The sequence below is a fragment of the Geotrypetes seraphini genome, chromosome 1 (genome assembly GCF_902459505.1).
Source record: "Geotrypetes seraphini chromosome 1, aGeoSer1.1, whole genome shotgun sequence".
Classification (NCBI taxonomy): Eukaryota; Metazoa; Chordata; class Amphibia; order Gymnophiona; family Dermophiidae; genus Geotrypetes; species Geotrypetes seraphini.
The window spans coordinates 73,082,874-73,096,797 of NC_047084.1; the positions used below are offsets into that span (position 1 = coordinate 73,082,874).

General features: G+C 45.6%; 1 protein-coding gene across 3 annotated transcripts in view; it reads right to left on the reverse strand.

Moving 5' to 3' along the window:
* The window catches only part of TARS1 (threonyl-tRNA synthetase 1), a 143,705-nt gene that overhangs the window by 71,154 nt on the left and 58,627 nt on the right, over nucleotides 1-13,924 (reverse strand). For all 3 annotated transcript variants that reach the window (XM_033933234.1, XM_033933225.1, XM_033933241.1), the window contains exons 7-8: nucleotides 12,435-12,499; nucleotides 6,903-6,981 (exon numbers count right to left, since the gene is read on the reverse strand). In XM_033933234.1, coding sequence (XP_033789125.1) covers nucleotides 6,903-6,981; nucleotides 12,435-12,499 — 144 coding nt within the window. The remainder of the gene's footprint in view (nucleotides 1-6,902; nucleotides 6,982-12,434; nucleotides 12,500-13,924) is intronic.

The window sequence follows — 13,924 nt, forward strand, 5'->3', positions numbered from 1 at the left end:
CCTTCCCTCCCTAAATCCCATTTTCCATCATCCTTCTTCCTCTCCTCTATTTTCAGACCCATTATTTCTTCCCCTCCCAAAGTCTGGCATATGCACGTATCTTTGAACCCCCCCTTCCCTCCCTCCCTCCCTCCGTGTACTTCTACACCAGGGCCCCCCTCCGCTCCCCTGAAGGCCTGTACCCCACCCCTGAAGGCCTGCACCCCACCTCTAAAGGCCTGCCTGTCCCCCCTGAAGGCCTGTGCCACCATCCCTGAAGGCCTGTTTCCCCCTTGAAAGCCTGTCCCCCCTTGAAGGCCTGTCTCCCCTCCTTGAAAGCCTGTTCCCCCCCCCCCCGTTGAAGGCCTGTCCCCCCACTTGAAGGCCTGCCTGCCTGTCCTTCCTGAAGGCCTGTCCCACCCCCCCCCTGAAGGCCTGCTTGCCTGTCCCCCCCCCCTTAAAGGTCTGTCCCCTCCTGAAGGCCTGCACCTCCCCCTGAAGGCCTACAACCTACCCCTGAAAGCCTGCCTGTCTCCTCTGAAGGCCTGTACCCCCCCAGTAGGCTACATCCCCCCCCCCAGAAGGCCGCACCCCTCCTCGAAGGACTGCACCCCCTCCTCCCCGGAATGCCTGTGCTGTCCGTCTTCCCCACTGGCCTCCCGGAATCCATTTTCCTAATTTCAGCAGCCTGCAATAAGATTGCTGGCGCTAGAGATCTTTGCAAGCTGCTGTACGGCTTTGGAGCTCTCTTCTCTCTGCCGCGGTCCCACCCCTTCTCTGATGTCAGAAGAGGGGCGGGACCACAGCAGAGAGAAGACACTCCAAAGCCGTATGCCAGCTTGCAAAGATCGCTAGCCCCAGCGATCTTATTGCAGGCTGCTGAAATTAGGAAAATGGATTCCGGGAGGCCAATGGGGAAGACAGACAGCACAGCAACGGGAGGCCAGCGGGTAAGCCACTTCCCGACTGACCCTCCCCACTCGCTCTCTAAAGCAGGAGCGGCAGGCCAGCAAGAGGCAGTGCTGCCGCTTCTGCTTTAGGGGGAAGGGACAGTCAACGAATCGGGAGGCTGATTTTTTGTCCTGGTAAATCGATTCGAATCGATTCACCCGAAGTGAATCAGTGAATCGGTGAATCGATTCGAATCATGAATCGGGCAGCACTAGTAGTAGGAAAGGCTATATATAGAGAGAGGCTGGGGCTCTTCAGTTTGGAGAAGAAACAACTCAGGGGGGTATGATAGAGCTCTCTAGAATCCTGGGTGGAGTGGAATGGTTAAATGCAAATTAACTTGTCTGCTTTTGCAAAAAGTACAAAAGATGTGGTATAAGCAGTGAGTGTAGCTGGGTTTAAAAAAAGGCTTGGACAAATTCCTGGAAGAAAAGTCCATAAACTGAAATTAAGATAAGACCTGGGGAGAAGCACTTCTTGTCCTTGGGGTTAAGTAGCATGAAATCTTGTAATTTTTTGGCTTGGCAGGGATTGGCCACTGTTGGAAACAGAATGCTGGACTAAACAATCTCTAATCTGACACAATATGACAATTCTTTTTCTTACCCTTATGTTCCTTTGGTAAAAAAGAGAGAAATTAGGTCTTACCTGCTAATTTTCTTTCTTTCAGTCTCTCCAGATCAGCGCAGACAGATGGGTTTACACTCCTCTACCAGCAGGTGGGCACATTTAATTCTAACAGTACAAGTGGGCTGTGCAGTCCCTCATAGAATCAGTCTGACAAATAGCCAAGCAGAAACAATACAAACATCCCAGCTGGAAGAACAGGCATGCCAAACTAAAATTTATTTATTTTTTTGTAAAGTAAAACACAAGTATTGGAGAAGGATCTGAACAGGCAATCAAAACTGTTCCATGAGAAGCGTTGCCTCCTGTGCTACCAAATGACTATTAGTTCCCCCCTGATTGACGTAAGCCAACACTGTGGCAGTGTCGGAGAGAACCCGCAGCTTTTTCTTCCTGGAACAACTGGAAGCGCCAACCGAATAGCTCTGGTCTCCAGAACGCTGATCGACTAGGAGGCCTCCTCTGGCGACCAGCTGCCCTGAGCTGAAGACTGGCATCCGATAGAAGCAATGTCCACTAGGGATGATCTAGACTCACTCCCTGGACCAGATTGTGGGACTGAAACCACCAGCAGAATGCAACAAACTAAATCTGCAAAGAGGGACCGAAGTATTCAGCTCATGTTGAAGAAAAGAATACTGAAGGGAGTGCATATAAACCCGAGACCACCTCCAAGGAGGCCACCATCGATCCCAAGACCTGAAGAAATTCCTGCACCTGAGGTCAGCAAGAACCCATCAGGGAGCAAATCTGTGACTGCAACTTCTGCACCTGGGCCTTGGGAAGAAAAACTCTCCTCAGAACAGTGTCGAACAGAACTCCGAGATACTCCAAGTATTGAGACAGAGTCAACCGACTCTTGGAAAAGATAACCACCCAGCCCAATGACTGAAGCAACTCCACGACACAGGCCATGGCTCGGGAACTCTCCTGAAAGGACTTTGCATGAATCAAACAGTCGTCCAGATAAGGATGAACTAAGATGTCCTCCTTGAGCAAGGCTGCCACCACCACCACCACAATCTTGGTGAAGGTATGCGGTGCCCTGGCCAGACCAAATGGAAGCGCACTGAACTGATAATGCTTTCCCAAAATCGCAAAGTGAAAAAAATGCTGATGAGAATCCCGAATCAGGATATGAACGTAGGCCTCTTCAGGTCGAGAGAAGTCAGAAACTCTCTGGGTTGAACTGCTAAGATCACAGACTTTAGGGTCTCTATATGAAAAGAAGAGACTCGGAGCACCCGGTTCACACCCTTTAGAACCTGGACAGGCCAAAAGGACCACTCCTTGGGCACCACAAAGTAAGTGGAATACCTCTCAGTGCAAATCTCTTGAGAGGGCACTGGAACCACTGCTTTGAGCTCCACCAACCTCTGAAGCATCTGACATGAAGAAGAGAGAAAAAGATCTGGCAAGAGCTAGTCGAACTCAAATCACCTCTAGGACCCACTAATCTGTTGTGATCTCAGTCTACCCTCCAATAAAACTGCCGTAATCGGGCTCCTTCTTGAACCAGGGGAAGGAACCAAATTCAGTCATTGGGCAGGTCGAGAGGAGTTGTCGTCCCTGGTGAGCGCCCTGAAAGGACTGCACATTCTAGAAGAACCAACCCCATGAGGAAGAACCCATAGTAGATACTGCGAGGCCTATACTGGCAAAATTCATGAAGACGATCACGGTCCAATCCTCCTCTATCAGACTGCCGAGGCCTGTCCACTGGCAACCGAGACACCTAAAAATTACTAAACTCTGCACCAGCTTGTCCAAGTCCTTGCCAAAGAGAAAACAACTCTTAAAAGGAAATTAGCCGAAGCACGCAACAAATCATACATGATGTATGAAAGAAACAAAGAGCCAAGCTCCATTTTAGCAACCCCCTGATCCACCAGAGATCAGTCATTAGACTCCCTATCCCAATACATGCTCAACCCCCCAGCAACAGGCTCTGGCTACCAGAACATCACAAAATTGCCACCTGGACTGCCAGAGGCGACACATTAAAAACTCTGCTTAAGAAGGAAACTTCATCCTACTGTTCTGGGGGTCCCTCAGAGCTGAATCCCCCTCCACAGGAACAGTATGCCTCTTGGCAATGGCCAAACCTACTGCATCCACAACTGGTGGCCGAAAGGAGTCTCTATCAGCCACAGGAATAGGGTACAGACAGGATGTCGACTGCGCCAGCCGAAAAGGGGTATCAGGGGTCTTCCACTGAGCGTGCACAATATCCCGGAGACCCTGATGCATCGGAAAAGTTTTGGAAGTCATCTGAATCCCCCTAAAAAGAGCAACACAGCAGACACCTGAAGAATGAGCTCCTGCAGCTCTTCCCGGTAAAAATGTGTACCACTGAAGTATCTTCCCCTGTGAGCAGCTCAGACAACCAGCCACTCGTATCATCGCCTCGCCTCCCCTCCCCCGAGAGTCATGAAGGTCCCCAAAGAGACCCAGGTCATCATATGGTGATAAATTGTCATCCAGGAAAGCCTGTTCTCCAACGAGAAATGCTGACTCTTAGGTGGGGGAGAGGGGGGGCACAGAGTATGGGCTAACTTCATAAACAAAGACCCCCTGGATGAAGGTAAGACTACAGGGGGGGTTCAAGAAAGCATCAGCCGCATGCAAGCAGTACGCCTTGTATATAGCCAGCACAAAATCTGGGACAATCCCCCTAGTGGGACGGAAACCCACTCACCCACAGAGGAAGAGGCCTGTTGGACCTATTCCTGCCTTTCTAATCTAGGCAGGAGCTCAGCTGAAGACTCAGCTAAAATGGCAGAGATTCCCACCAAAGAGGAAAAACCTGCTGAAAAAGGCTCCCCTGAGGTTGAAATCACTGAAGAGGCCTGAAAAGAACCAGCTGCGAAAAGGGAATCCCTAGAAGAAAACCCAACGCAACGGCAAGGGAATCCCCAATACACATAGTGGTTAGAGAACCTCGGGCCTCCCCGCCGGCAGCAGCCGCAATAGCTGGGGAAGCCCCAGAGCCGTTGGCAGTTGGGAAATCCTGGGAAACCCCATGGACCAAGGTTGACTTTCCCTTCGTGGCTGCCATGGAATCCCTCCTGTCGGCACCTGACCCTGACCCTGACCTGGGTTCCCCTTCACACGGCTGCGAGCAAAAGGAGCACACACTGGCCACATTGAGACCTTGATGGGAGCATACTGAGCACTTCTTAGGCCAAGAAATGCTCATTGTGAACCACAAGGCAGACTCAAATAAACCACCATTTAGCTAGAAGGGAGAAAAATAAATGAATGAAACTTCCCTTCAGACCAGCACTAGTAGAAAGCAATGGCTCTGCTTTAGGTTCTCTTTTTTTTTTTAATTTTTTTTTTGGGGGGGATTAAACTTTAATGCTTAAAGGAGCTGACCTCACCAGCTCTCCAAGCTGTAGTCTTTGCCCCCTAGCAAGGTGTACAGTTGAGGCACCTCTAAATAAAAACTGGGGAGGTCAGGGAATGGGGGGAGGGACTTAGCCACTCGAATGCAACACCCCTGAGGTTAATGGGATCCAGACAATAAAAGACCAGAAAAAGCCCAGAAAAAGCCCCTGCCTATCCTCTCCAAATGTTCCTAAGTAAAGTCCTAGAAAATCCACCTGCTGGATAGAGAACAGACCGATTCTATGAGGGACTGCATAGCCCACTTGTACTGTTAGAATTCAGTGTGTTCTCAGTCTCCATCTGCTGGCAGAGGAACGTAAACCCATCCGTCTGTGCCGATCTGGAGAGATGCTAAAGAAATTTGTAGTTACAATACTATATATAGTCCTAAGCATTATTTGGAAAACCGGGCAAGAAAAATAAATACTAATATCTCACTGGTCTCACAGTGGAGCCCTCTATGATATGCATATCGAAATCTTTTATTATTCTTTGCTATAATATATACTGTATATCTACTAGTTAGGTGGGAACTTGGTCCTTCTATAATCCACATACGGGGCCAGATTCAGTAATTCGTGCTCAAAATTTAAGCCCAGGGAAAAATCCTTGCTAAGTATTATATTATAAAGAGCATTCCGGACTGAATGCTCTCTACAAATGAGCACTCAGCATGGATTCCCCAGCCCAACTTTGGGTGTGAAACCTGGTATAAATCCTGGCATATAAATTGGGAATGTAAATCCAGTATTCTACAGCAGTGTTCTTCCGCTGGTCTGTGGACTGGTGCCGGTCCGCAGAAATTTTCTACCGGTCTGCAGGGTCGGCACGTCCATCAAGCCCAAGACAGCGTTTCTTCAGCCGCCGGTCCACATTGCAATCAATGCGGCGTCTTCGGGCCGGCTCCCTAAGTGCTGCAGTGCACAAAGCCATGGGAAAAGGCTCCTAACCGCATCCTGCGCCTGAACCATGGACCCCTGACGAAGGTGTGTTGTCCGAAACACGGACTGTGTTGGGTCCCTTGGTTGGTAAAAAGGTTTTATATTACTGCACTTCAACTTTGGTACAATAAATACTGCCTGCATCTTGTACACTGTCTGCAGTTTTTGTTTGGTTTTTCCTGTTTTGGTGGATTTTACTGCAGATTTCGTTGGATTCTCTCTTTTGTTGCTTCAAATCCAAATTAGTGCCAATAATTGATTGCTAATACCTCATTAATCCCCTCCCCCTTTTACTAAGCCGCAGTAGAGGTTTCTACCATGGTCTGGAAAGTTAAATGCTCCGATGTTCATAGAATTCTTATGAGTGTCGGAGCATTTAGAGCCCTGAACCACTGCTTAGTAAAAGGGGTCTAAGTCATTAATTTGCATACACATCTGTGTTTAGAGGAGACTGTACTGGCAGAATACCAAAATTGTAAATAGACTTGTTAAATTTCAAGCTGTGGCTTCTGATTGTCCATTCTTCATGCATTTTAAAGTAAAGGCACAATAAAATATTTAATCCTTTCACCTCCCAATAAAAGACAGCACAAAAAAAAGCCCCTATAAAACTCTTGAGAAGTGAATAAGAGATCTAGATGCAAACAGAAATAAATAAATCTGTTGTGCCTGATTATACTGGGAAGGCACAACATAGAAATATAGAAATATGACGGCAGATAAAGACCAAATGGTCCATCTAGTCTGCCCATCCGCAATAACCATTATCTCTTTTTCTCTCCGAGAGATCCCACGTGCCTATCCCAGGCCCTCTTGAATTCGGACACAGAGGAGGTATTTCCTCCAAGGGTCTTCATTTCAGCAGAAGAACTATAATATATATTTCTATCAATGCAAAAACTATCTACATGGACATACCATACATGGAGAAAGTATTTTAGCCAACATGCCTTCACAAAAGCTTAAGTACCCTTCAATTTTTTAATGGACAAAAAGAATGTAATCATAACATACCTTGTGAATTTTTAAAGCTTTTATTTTGCCTGTATGCCTGACATGAGGCCCTCTACACAAATCTATCAAAGGGCCACACCTAAAAAAGAAAGACATTTAAACAATAATTTAAATATAACTCAAATTATATTTGTAACCAATTTTTACTACATATAAATTTGAATGGGAACTTCATTTATGCTCAGTGACTGTACCAAAGTTAGATTACTGAAAACATTTTGCATATAGATATGGGGAACTGAGGAGTGGTAGGTGTGAACTTGTGGGCTCATCTGCCCAAGATGGGAGAGTACAAAAAAGACGGACGAGGAAACCCACCCTCGACAAGAAGTAATATTTAGTGGTTATGATCTGTTGCTTATACCTCAAGGGAATTTACTTATCCAAAGTGATATACTGAACATATTCTACTAACTCACTTTGTTTGTTCAAAACAATGTCATATCAATCAATCAAATAACTGAAGTAATTTCGTGAACACTCAGACCCACAGCTGAGGTCTCAGTTGTGGGTCTGAGTGTTCACGAAATTACTTCAGTTATTTGATTGATTGATATGACATTGTTTTGAACAAACAAAGTGAGTTAGTAGAATATGATCTGTTGCTGTCAGCTGAGGTATATCCTTAACAGTTTGGATAAAAATAACTGAGCAGATATGGCCCAGATTTTGTTTTCTCCAGTGATCAATTATCTTACCATATGACGACTAATAAGATATGAATTATTATGGTTGATTATAATTGATTCAGTTTTAAAAACAATGACCTGCATATGTTTCCGAGAAAGAGTATATACAGTGCAATAACATCAGCAATGTCAAATATTCATCAGACTCAATCAGCATCATTTTAAGAACTACAAACAATACTGAGACGTGTAGATGCTTACGTGTAAGGGGGATATTTTGTAGATATCAGGATATATCAAATACAAGAGCGAGTGACATGGCAATAACGAAGAACTAGCTCTGCATTCCCACAGTCACTACCTCAGAAGTTCTCTCGGCTTGATACAGAACTAAGAGTTAACACTTTGGAAAATGGTTTATTCTGCCTCTACAGTGTACCTTGATTACAAGCAAGCACCTAGGATTTCTCTGTCAAAATGCAGGTAGGATCAACCACATAAGAGGGGACTCCCAAGCAGAGAGTATAGGAGATCTTGAAGAACTGCTTGCCTATATCCACTATGCTTTTGAGAAATACTGTCTCAGAAAGCTAAGATGTGAAGGTATAAATAGATGAATATAGAGTTTACCTGTTAATTTCCCTTCCTGGAGTTCTGCTAAACCAGAGGTTTGTACCAACCTGCCAGCAGATAGCAACAGGGGACGATACTTTTTGAGAGATCATCATTGAAATATTGGCACAGTGTAGACTAGATAATTGCCAATACACCAGTGTCATTCTTGCGAGAATTCGCGGGAGCCAGTAAGGAAGTCGCTCAGCGCCAAGAAGCAGCATCACATCGCGCTGCTGCTCGTGCTGCTCAGATGAGGAAATTGGATCACGCAGCCAGTTAACAGCGGGGCAGGAGTTTGGAAAGCTTGCTCCTGCCCGCTGCACCTCTACCACGGATCGGCAGAGGACCCGCTGCACCTGCACCTCCACCACGGATCGGCAGAGGTATGATAGGGCAGGGAGCAGAGCCTGGCGGCGGCCTTAAAAAAAATTCTGGGATGGGGCACTGACCCAAATATAAACCGGAACCCCTATTTTTGGGTCAATTTTTTGGCCCAAAAATCCCGGTTTATATTCGAGTATATACAGTAATTAAGAATAAGATAGAAATTTTAAAAGCCAAAAAGATAAAATATATTTCATTACAGTTTATCAGTTGATAATCTTGAAAACTATTGTGTAAACAGCCAAGTTTTTAAATCTTTCCGAAATTGCTGTAGCTGGCCTAACAGTCTTTAAGAGTCTGGGAGTTTAGCAAATTAGCAACACTTATCTTTATGGTGGTTTCTACCTCAGCGCTGAAAATATAATAAGAATGATTTCCCACAGTTACTGACAGGTCTAGAGCAATCAGTTTTTACGATTGCTAAAACCCCATGCTAAATTGCCAAGCGATGTTAGTGCATCAATTGCTTGGCTATTTTGCAAGGGGTTTTAGCTAATTTGCATGGCCAGATCGAAAAATGGGCGATAGAGGGGAAAAACACACAGTGGGCTCTTCGGTAAAAACGATCGTCACTAAAGCTGTGAAAACTGGTTTAGCGACAATCGTCGACTTTAGTGCATCCCCCAGTGAATCCCTAAGGCCAAGACTTCAACTTGCCTCTTGAGGAGCAAATCCTGTTTACAGTCCTGAGAATCTTTTAACATCTACCTCCTTCACTAGGCAGGGATGTGCATTTGGTGACCAGCGCCAACAGTGAATCCATCCATCGTCTGAACAGCTGCTAGAAATCTAGAGCCATCAGGTAAAGTTTGGCCATAGCCTTAGCCACCCATAGGGACCCCTCTGAAGACTCCCAGTGGTCCTTGACCAGCTTTCTGATGTCTGAATGTGAAGGAAAACATGAGGTCGGAGCAACAGAGCTGCTTTTAACTGAGCATTGAGATGAGGGAACTGGAGGAACTTCCAGCTTCAATTCTCTCAGTGAAGTAGAAATAATGCCTTAGAGCACAGAGACCTTGAAAAGCCGTGCATCGTGGGGGTCTTCTCCCTGATCCAGGGCTATTGCCGCTTATTGATCTCTCATGCAAAGAACCATACTCTGCCAGCGAAACTTCCTGGAACAACAGTGGCATGAATTGGACTTTCCATCCTTTCAGTCTATGTCAAACTGAACCTCCTGGTCCAAGCCTGTGTCCTTGTCTGGTTAGGGAGCATGATGAGAGGAGTTCCCCTGCGCCACCGCCTCTGGTGTGCTGCAAGAAGGCACTGAGGACCCTTGGCAGTTCAAATAGACATTCCACATGAGGTTCACAAAATCCAGGAAGCCGTATATTAGGGGTCTTGAGGACCCTAGCAGGGACACCTTGCCAGTCCTCCTGGGCTTCACAGCCTTCACGCATCTGTGCTTGGCCAGTGCACCTTAGGAGAGCTCTGGAAAGGGCTCTTCTCCTGGGAATGTGTCTTCTGCAGATCCCTGGCCCTGGAACCCCTCCCCCCACACAGGACATGGACGCTTCTCAGCTGTCCATCCAGCGCAAACCTGGCATGATATGGGGGTAGGAAAGGCTGAGGGGTCAATCCCTGTCAATTTTAATCAATGGGTTTTGAGGAAAATTAAGGCTTTAGAAAAAAAGATTGTTTAAAGTCCAAGACGGCTGCCGCTAGCAAAATTGTACCAAAAATGGTCCGTGGAGACTTCTCTGAAGGACAAAAAATGCAGGAACAGGGATTTTAGAGGAGGGGGGATCTAGGTTCTGGGTGCAGAAACCTTCAAATTTAATTTCTGAAGACCCCCTCAATTTTCCCCATAAACTCTAATAGCCATACTTATTGTACCATGTGGTACCTGCCTGCCTCAGCATAGGAATTCAGCTTGAACAAATGGAAAACAAATTTGCCTCACAGATTTGCTGGATGAACCTGGTCTTTAGGCTGCCAGTTGGACCGAGGTCAGACTGAGCTTCAACCTCATCACGAAGGGGGGAGGGGGGAGGATCATGCAGCCAGCCCACTATTAATCCTAGCTGAGCTGAGAAGGAGTCAAAACAGCCTGCACTCAAGCTCTGAATAAATCAAGGATGCGAGCAGATACACAGTGGACTGGCCCTGAGCTTTAAAAATAAAAAAACAGGCTGGTTAGCTAGGTGTCCCCAAGGGATTATCCTGCTAGCAGTAGACTTCAGTTTGCATCTTCTCCCAGGCAGAGATCCCAACAAATGGGAAATTCTGGGCACTGAGTCTCCAATGGAACATTTAGAAAAATACTCGAAAATAATACCACCACAAAGCAGAGCAGAAACACTTCTGAGCAACTTGCTTGCAGAACACAAACTAGGGGTCAGGAGCAGCTTTCTGGGAAGAAGGTGGAGTTGAAAAGATGACTGACAGTTTTCTGCATGCAATTTGTGGGTTCAGATGCAAAATCCTATGGTTCAGGACCACTAGACACATTGTAATAGAAGGTGTTATTATTAATTTCCAATCTGCGTGTTTCCTTTAATTACTTTCTCATTTAGGCCCTGATTCTGCAAAGTACATCCCGATTGTAGGCAGCTGTAGGCGTCCTACAGCTGTCTAAATTTTCTAAAAAATGCTCCCCAGGCAGTCCGCCTATATTGAAGGTGCCTCTGGGAGCCTAGGGAGGCCCACAAGCCTGTCTAAGCTCGCCTAAGGCTAGGCGATAGCCTTAGGCGAACCTAGGCGGCCCTGCGCATCTCCCTAGCAGAGGAGACACTTACAATGTAGGCTAGCAAAATGCTGGCCTACATGGTAAGTAGACGCGGCCGCTATACTTTATCGTGGCAAGGGATCTCCCTGCCGTGATTAGTATAGCGGCCGCAGCTACAGCCTCCAGTCGCCCCAACCCCCCCAACGTTCGTGGAAGGAGGGTGCCCAACCCCTCCTACCAAAAGAACCCGCTCCCCCAAACATCACCGGCAGGAGGGTACCCAACCCCTCCTGCTGGACCCCCCCAAACAAAATGCCCTAACTGCCCTCCCCAACGCCCCCTGAAGATCACCAGCAGGAGGGTGCCCAACTCCTTCTGTCGGACCCCCAACCAATGAATCCCCCACCCAAGAACCCCCATGAAGCTTACCGCCAAGTTGACCGGACAGGTCTTCGTACCGTCCAGCCAGCAGGCCCGCCTCTGTCCAACTGAGGTGACCTCTGTGATAGCAATGTGTTCTGGAGGGGACATATATGAACCTTTGCCCATGGGACCACCTCTATCGTGGCTGTCATGGATCCTAGCACTTGTAGGTAGTGTCATGTGGATGGAGTTAGTTTGACCAATAAGCTCATTATCTGGGATACAAAGTTTCTGTCTGCATGCCTCTGAAAACCAGACATGACCTTCTGTCATGTTGAAGAAGACTCCCAGGTATTCTCAGGCTTGGGACAGAACCATTTGGCTCTTTCAGAAATTCAGTATCCAACCCAGTGAGTAGTTATGATCCACCCATATGGAAATATGGAAGCCAGCCTCAGAGATCCAGAAAAGACTGGCTTTTCCCTACTATCAATGCCATAACAGAGTTAATAATGTCTGCATATGAAAATAGGAAACTCAGAAACAGCTGCTGACAATTCTGAGAAGAATTGGTCAAAAGTACCTGTCTATAATAGTTGTAAACCACTTTATTTGTACCACAAAAAGAAGGTGTTTCAAATCTCCTTACGCTTAGAATGAGCTGTCTTTCTTTGAAAACAAGAAATAAAAATCAGGGCTATAATTGATATTCTGATGGGACTGGAATTTCCAATTTCCCAGTGTCAGAATATAGTTTCTATACATTCATACAATGGAGCTTTACCGGCACAAATAAGATTAGATATCACAAAACAGAATTAATGCCAGCTTTCTAAGATTTTTTTTTTATAATCTACATTTGCAATAATTTACCTGTATATTGTAGTTGTAGGTGTGTTGACTTTTTCATTCAGGATGCGACACTTGAATTTATTATACTAAGAAAAATAAAATAAAAATATTTTAAGTGCAACCACTTTTTCGTATCAAATTGCATTATTTGAGCAACTATGTATAAATGAATTTACCAAGAGGCACTAACCGATTAAGCGTGTGCACTAAGGGCTCCTTTTACGAAGGTGCACTAGCGTTTTTAGCGCACACACCGGATTAGCGCGCGCTAGCCGATAAACTAATGTCTGCCCTAAATGCTATGGTGCCCATAGGAATATAATGGGCGTCTTAGCATTTATCCAGCGCTAAATCAGTTAATGCCCTTTGATGAATTCCCCCCTTAGCAGTAACCTATACTTGTATTTTATTTGCTTGAATTATGAATATTTGGGGTACAGTAACTATTGTGTATCTTATTCATCTGCATTTCCTGGAATAAGAAATACAAAACTAGGAGTGCTAAGAAATCCTAAAATCATAATAGATACCACTTATATTAGCTTCACTACCACAAGCTGGCTCCTCCTGTTTAAAATCACAGATTATTAATGGCTAATCGGATTTCCTTACCTTCAGTGTAGTTTTTACAGTATAATTAAGTAAGCAGACATGAAAAAACAAAGAAGCACAAGAGCAATCTAGAAAATTGGGGGGGGGGGAATGTATGCATCTTTGCTGCTATTTTCGAGGAGGATGAATTTAGTTTTGTCTGGGTTCAATTTCAGTTTGTGATCTTTCATCCAGGTCGCTACAGATTTTAGTGTTTGGTGTATTGTGTCTGTCATGGAGGGTTTTGGTTGATCGAAGGGTACGAGAATGGTGATGTCATATGCATAGCTGTTTGAGGTTATGCCTTGTTTGTCCAGGTGGGAGCTGAGGAAGTCTGTATAGAGGTTGAAGAGTGTAGGAGATAGAGGGGATCACTGGGGAACTCCACAGGGGTTTGACCAAGGTTCAGATTTTTCTTTGTCTGATTTAACTCTATAGGTTCTTGATTTTAGGAAGCCTTCAAACCACGAGTGTACTTTATCTGTGATACCTATTGTATCTAGGATTTGTAGTAGGATGCTATGGTCCACCAGGTCGAATGCAGCGGTCAGGTCTAGTTGTATGAGCATCATTTTTTTTTTCCTGTGCTGAGATGTTGTCTGGCTGTGTTTAAGAAAGATCCTAGTAGTGTTTCTGTGCTAAAGTTTGTTGCTTTGAAGACTTCTGTGCCTAGTTCTTCAGATAGCTGTGCTGCTTTCTCCATCAGCAGAGGTCCACTGATTGGCAGTTCTCGACTTCTAGCTTCAGCAAATCATCGCAGCAACGCCTGTTCAATGTCTCCAGCTTTCCCAATTCTTTCCTGTTTTCTGGTAGGATTGCTGTTATTTTGCCAGTCTTTCAATATGGCTTGTTTTTTTTTTTGTAAATCCAAGAAATCTGGCTAGGATGAATGCTGTAATGTTTTGCAATAGAGACCCAAC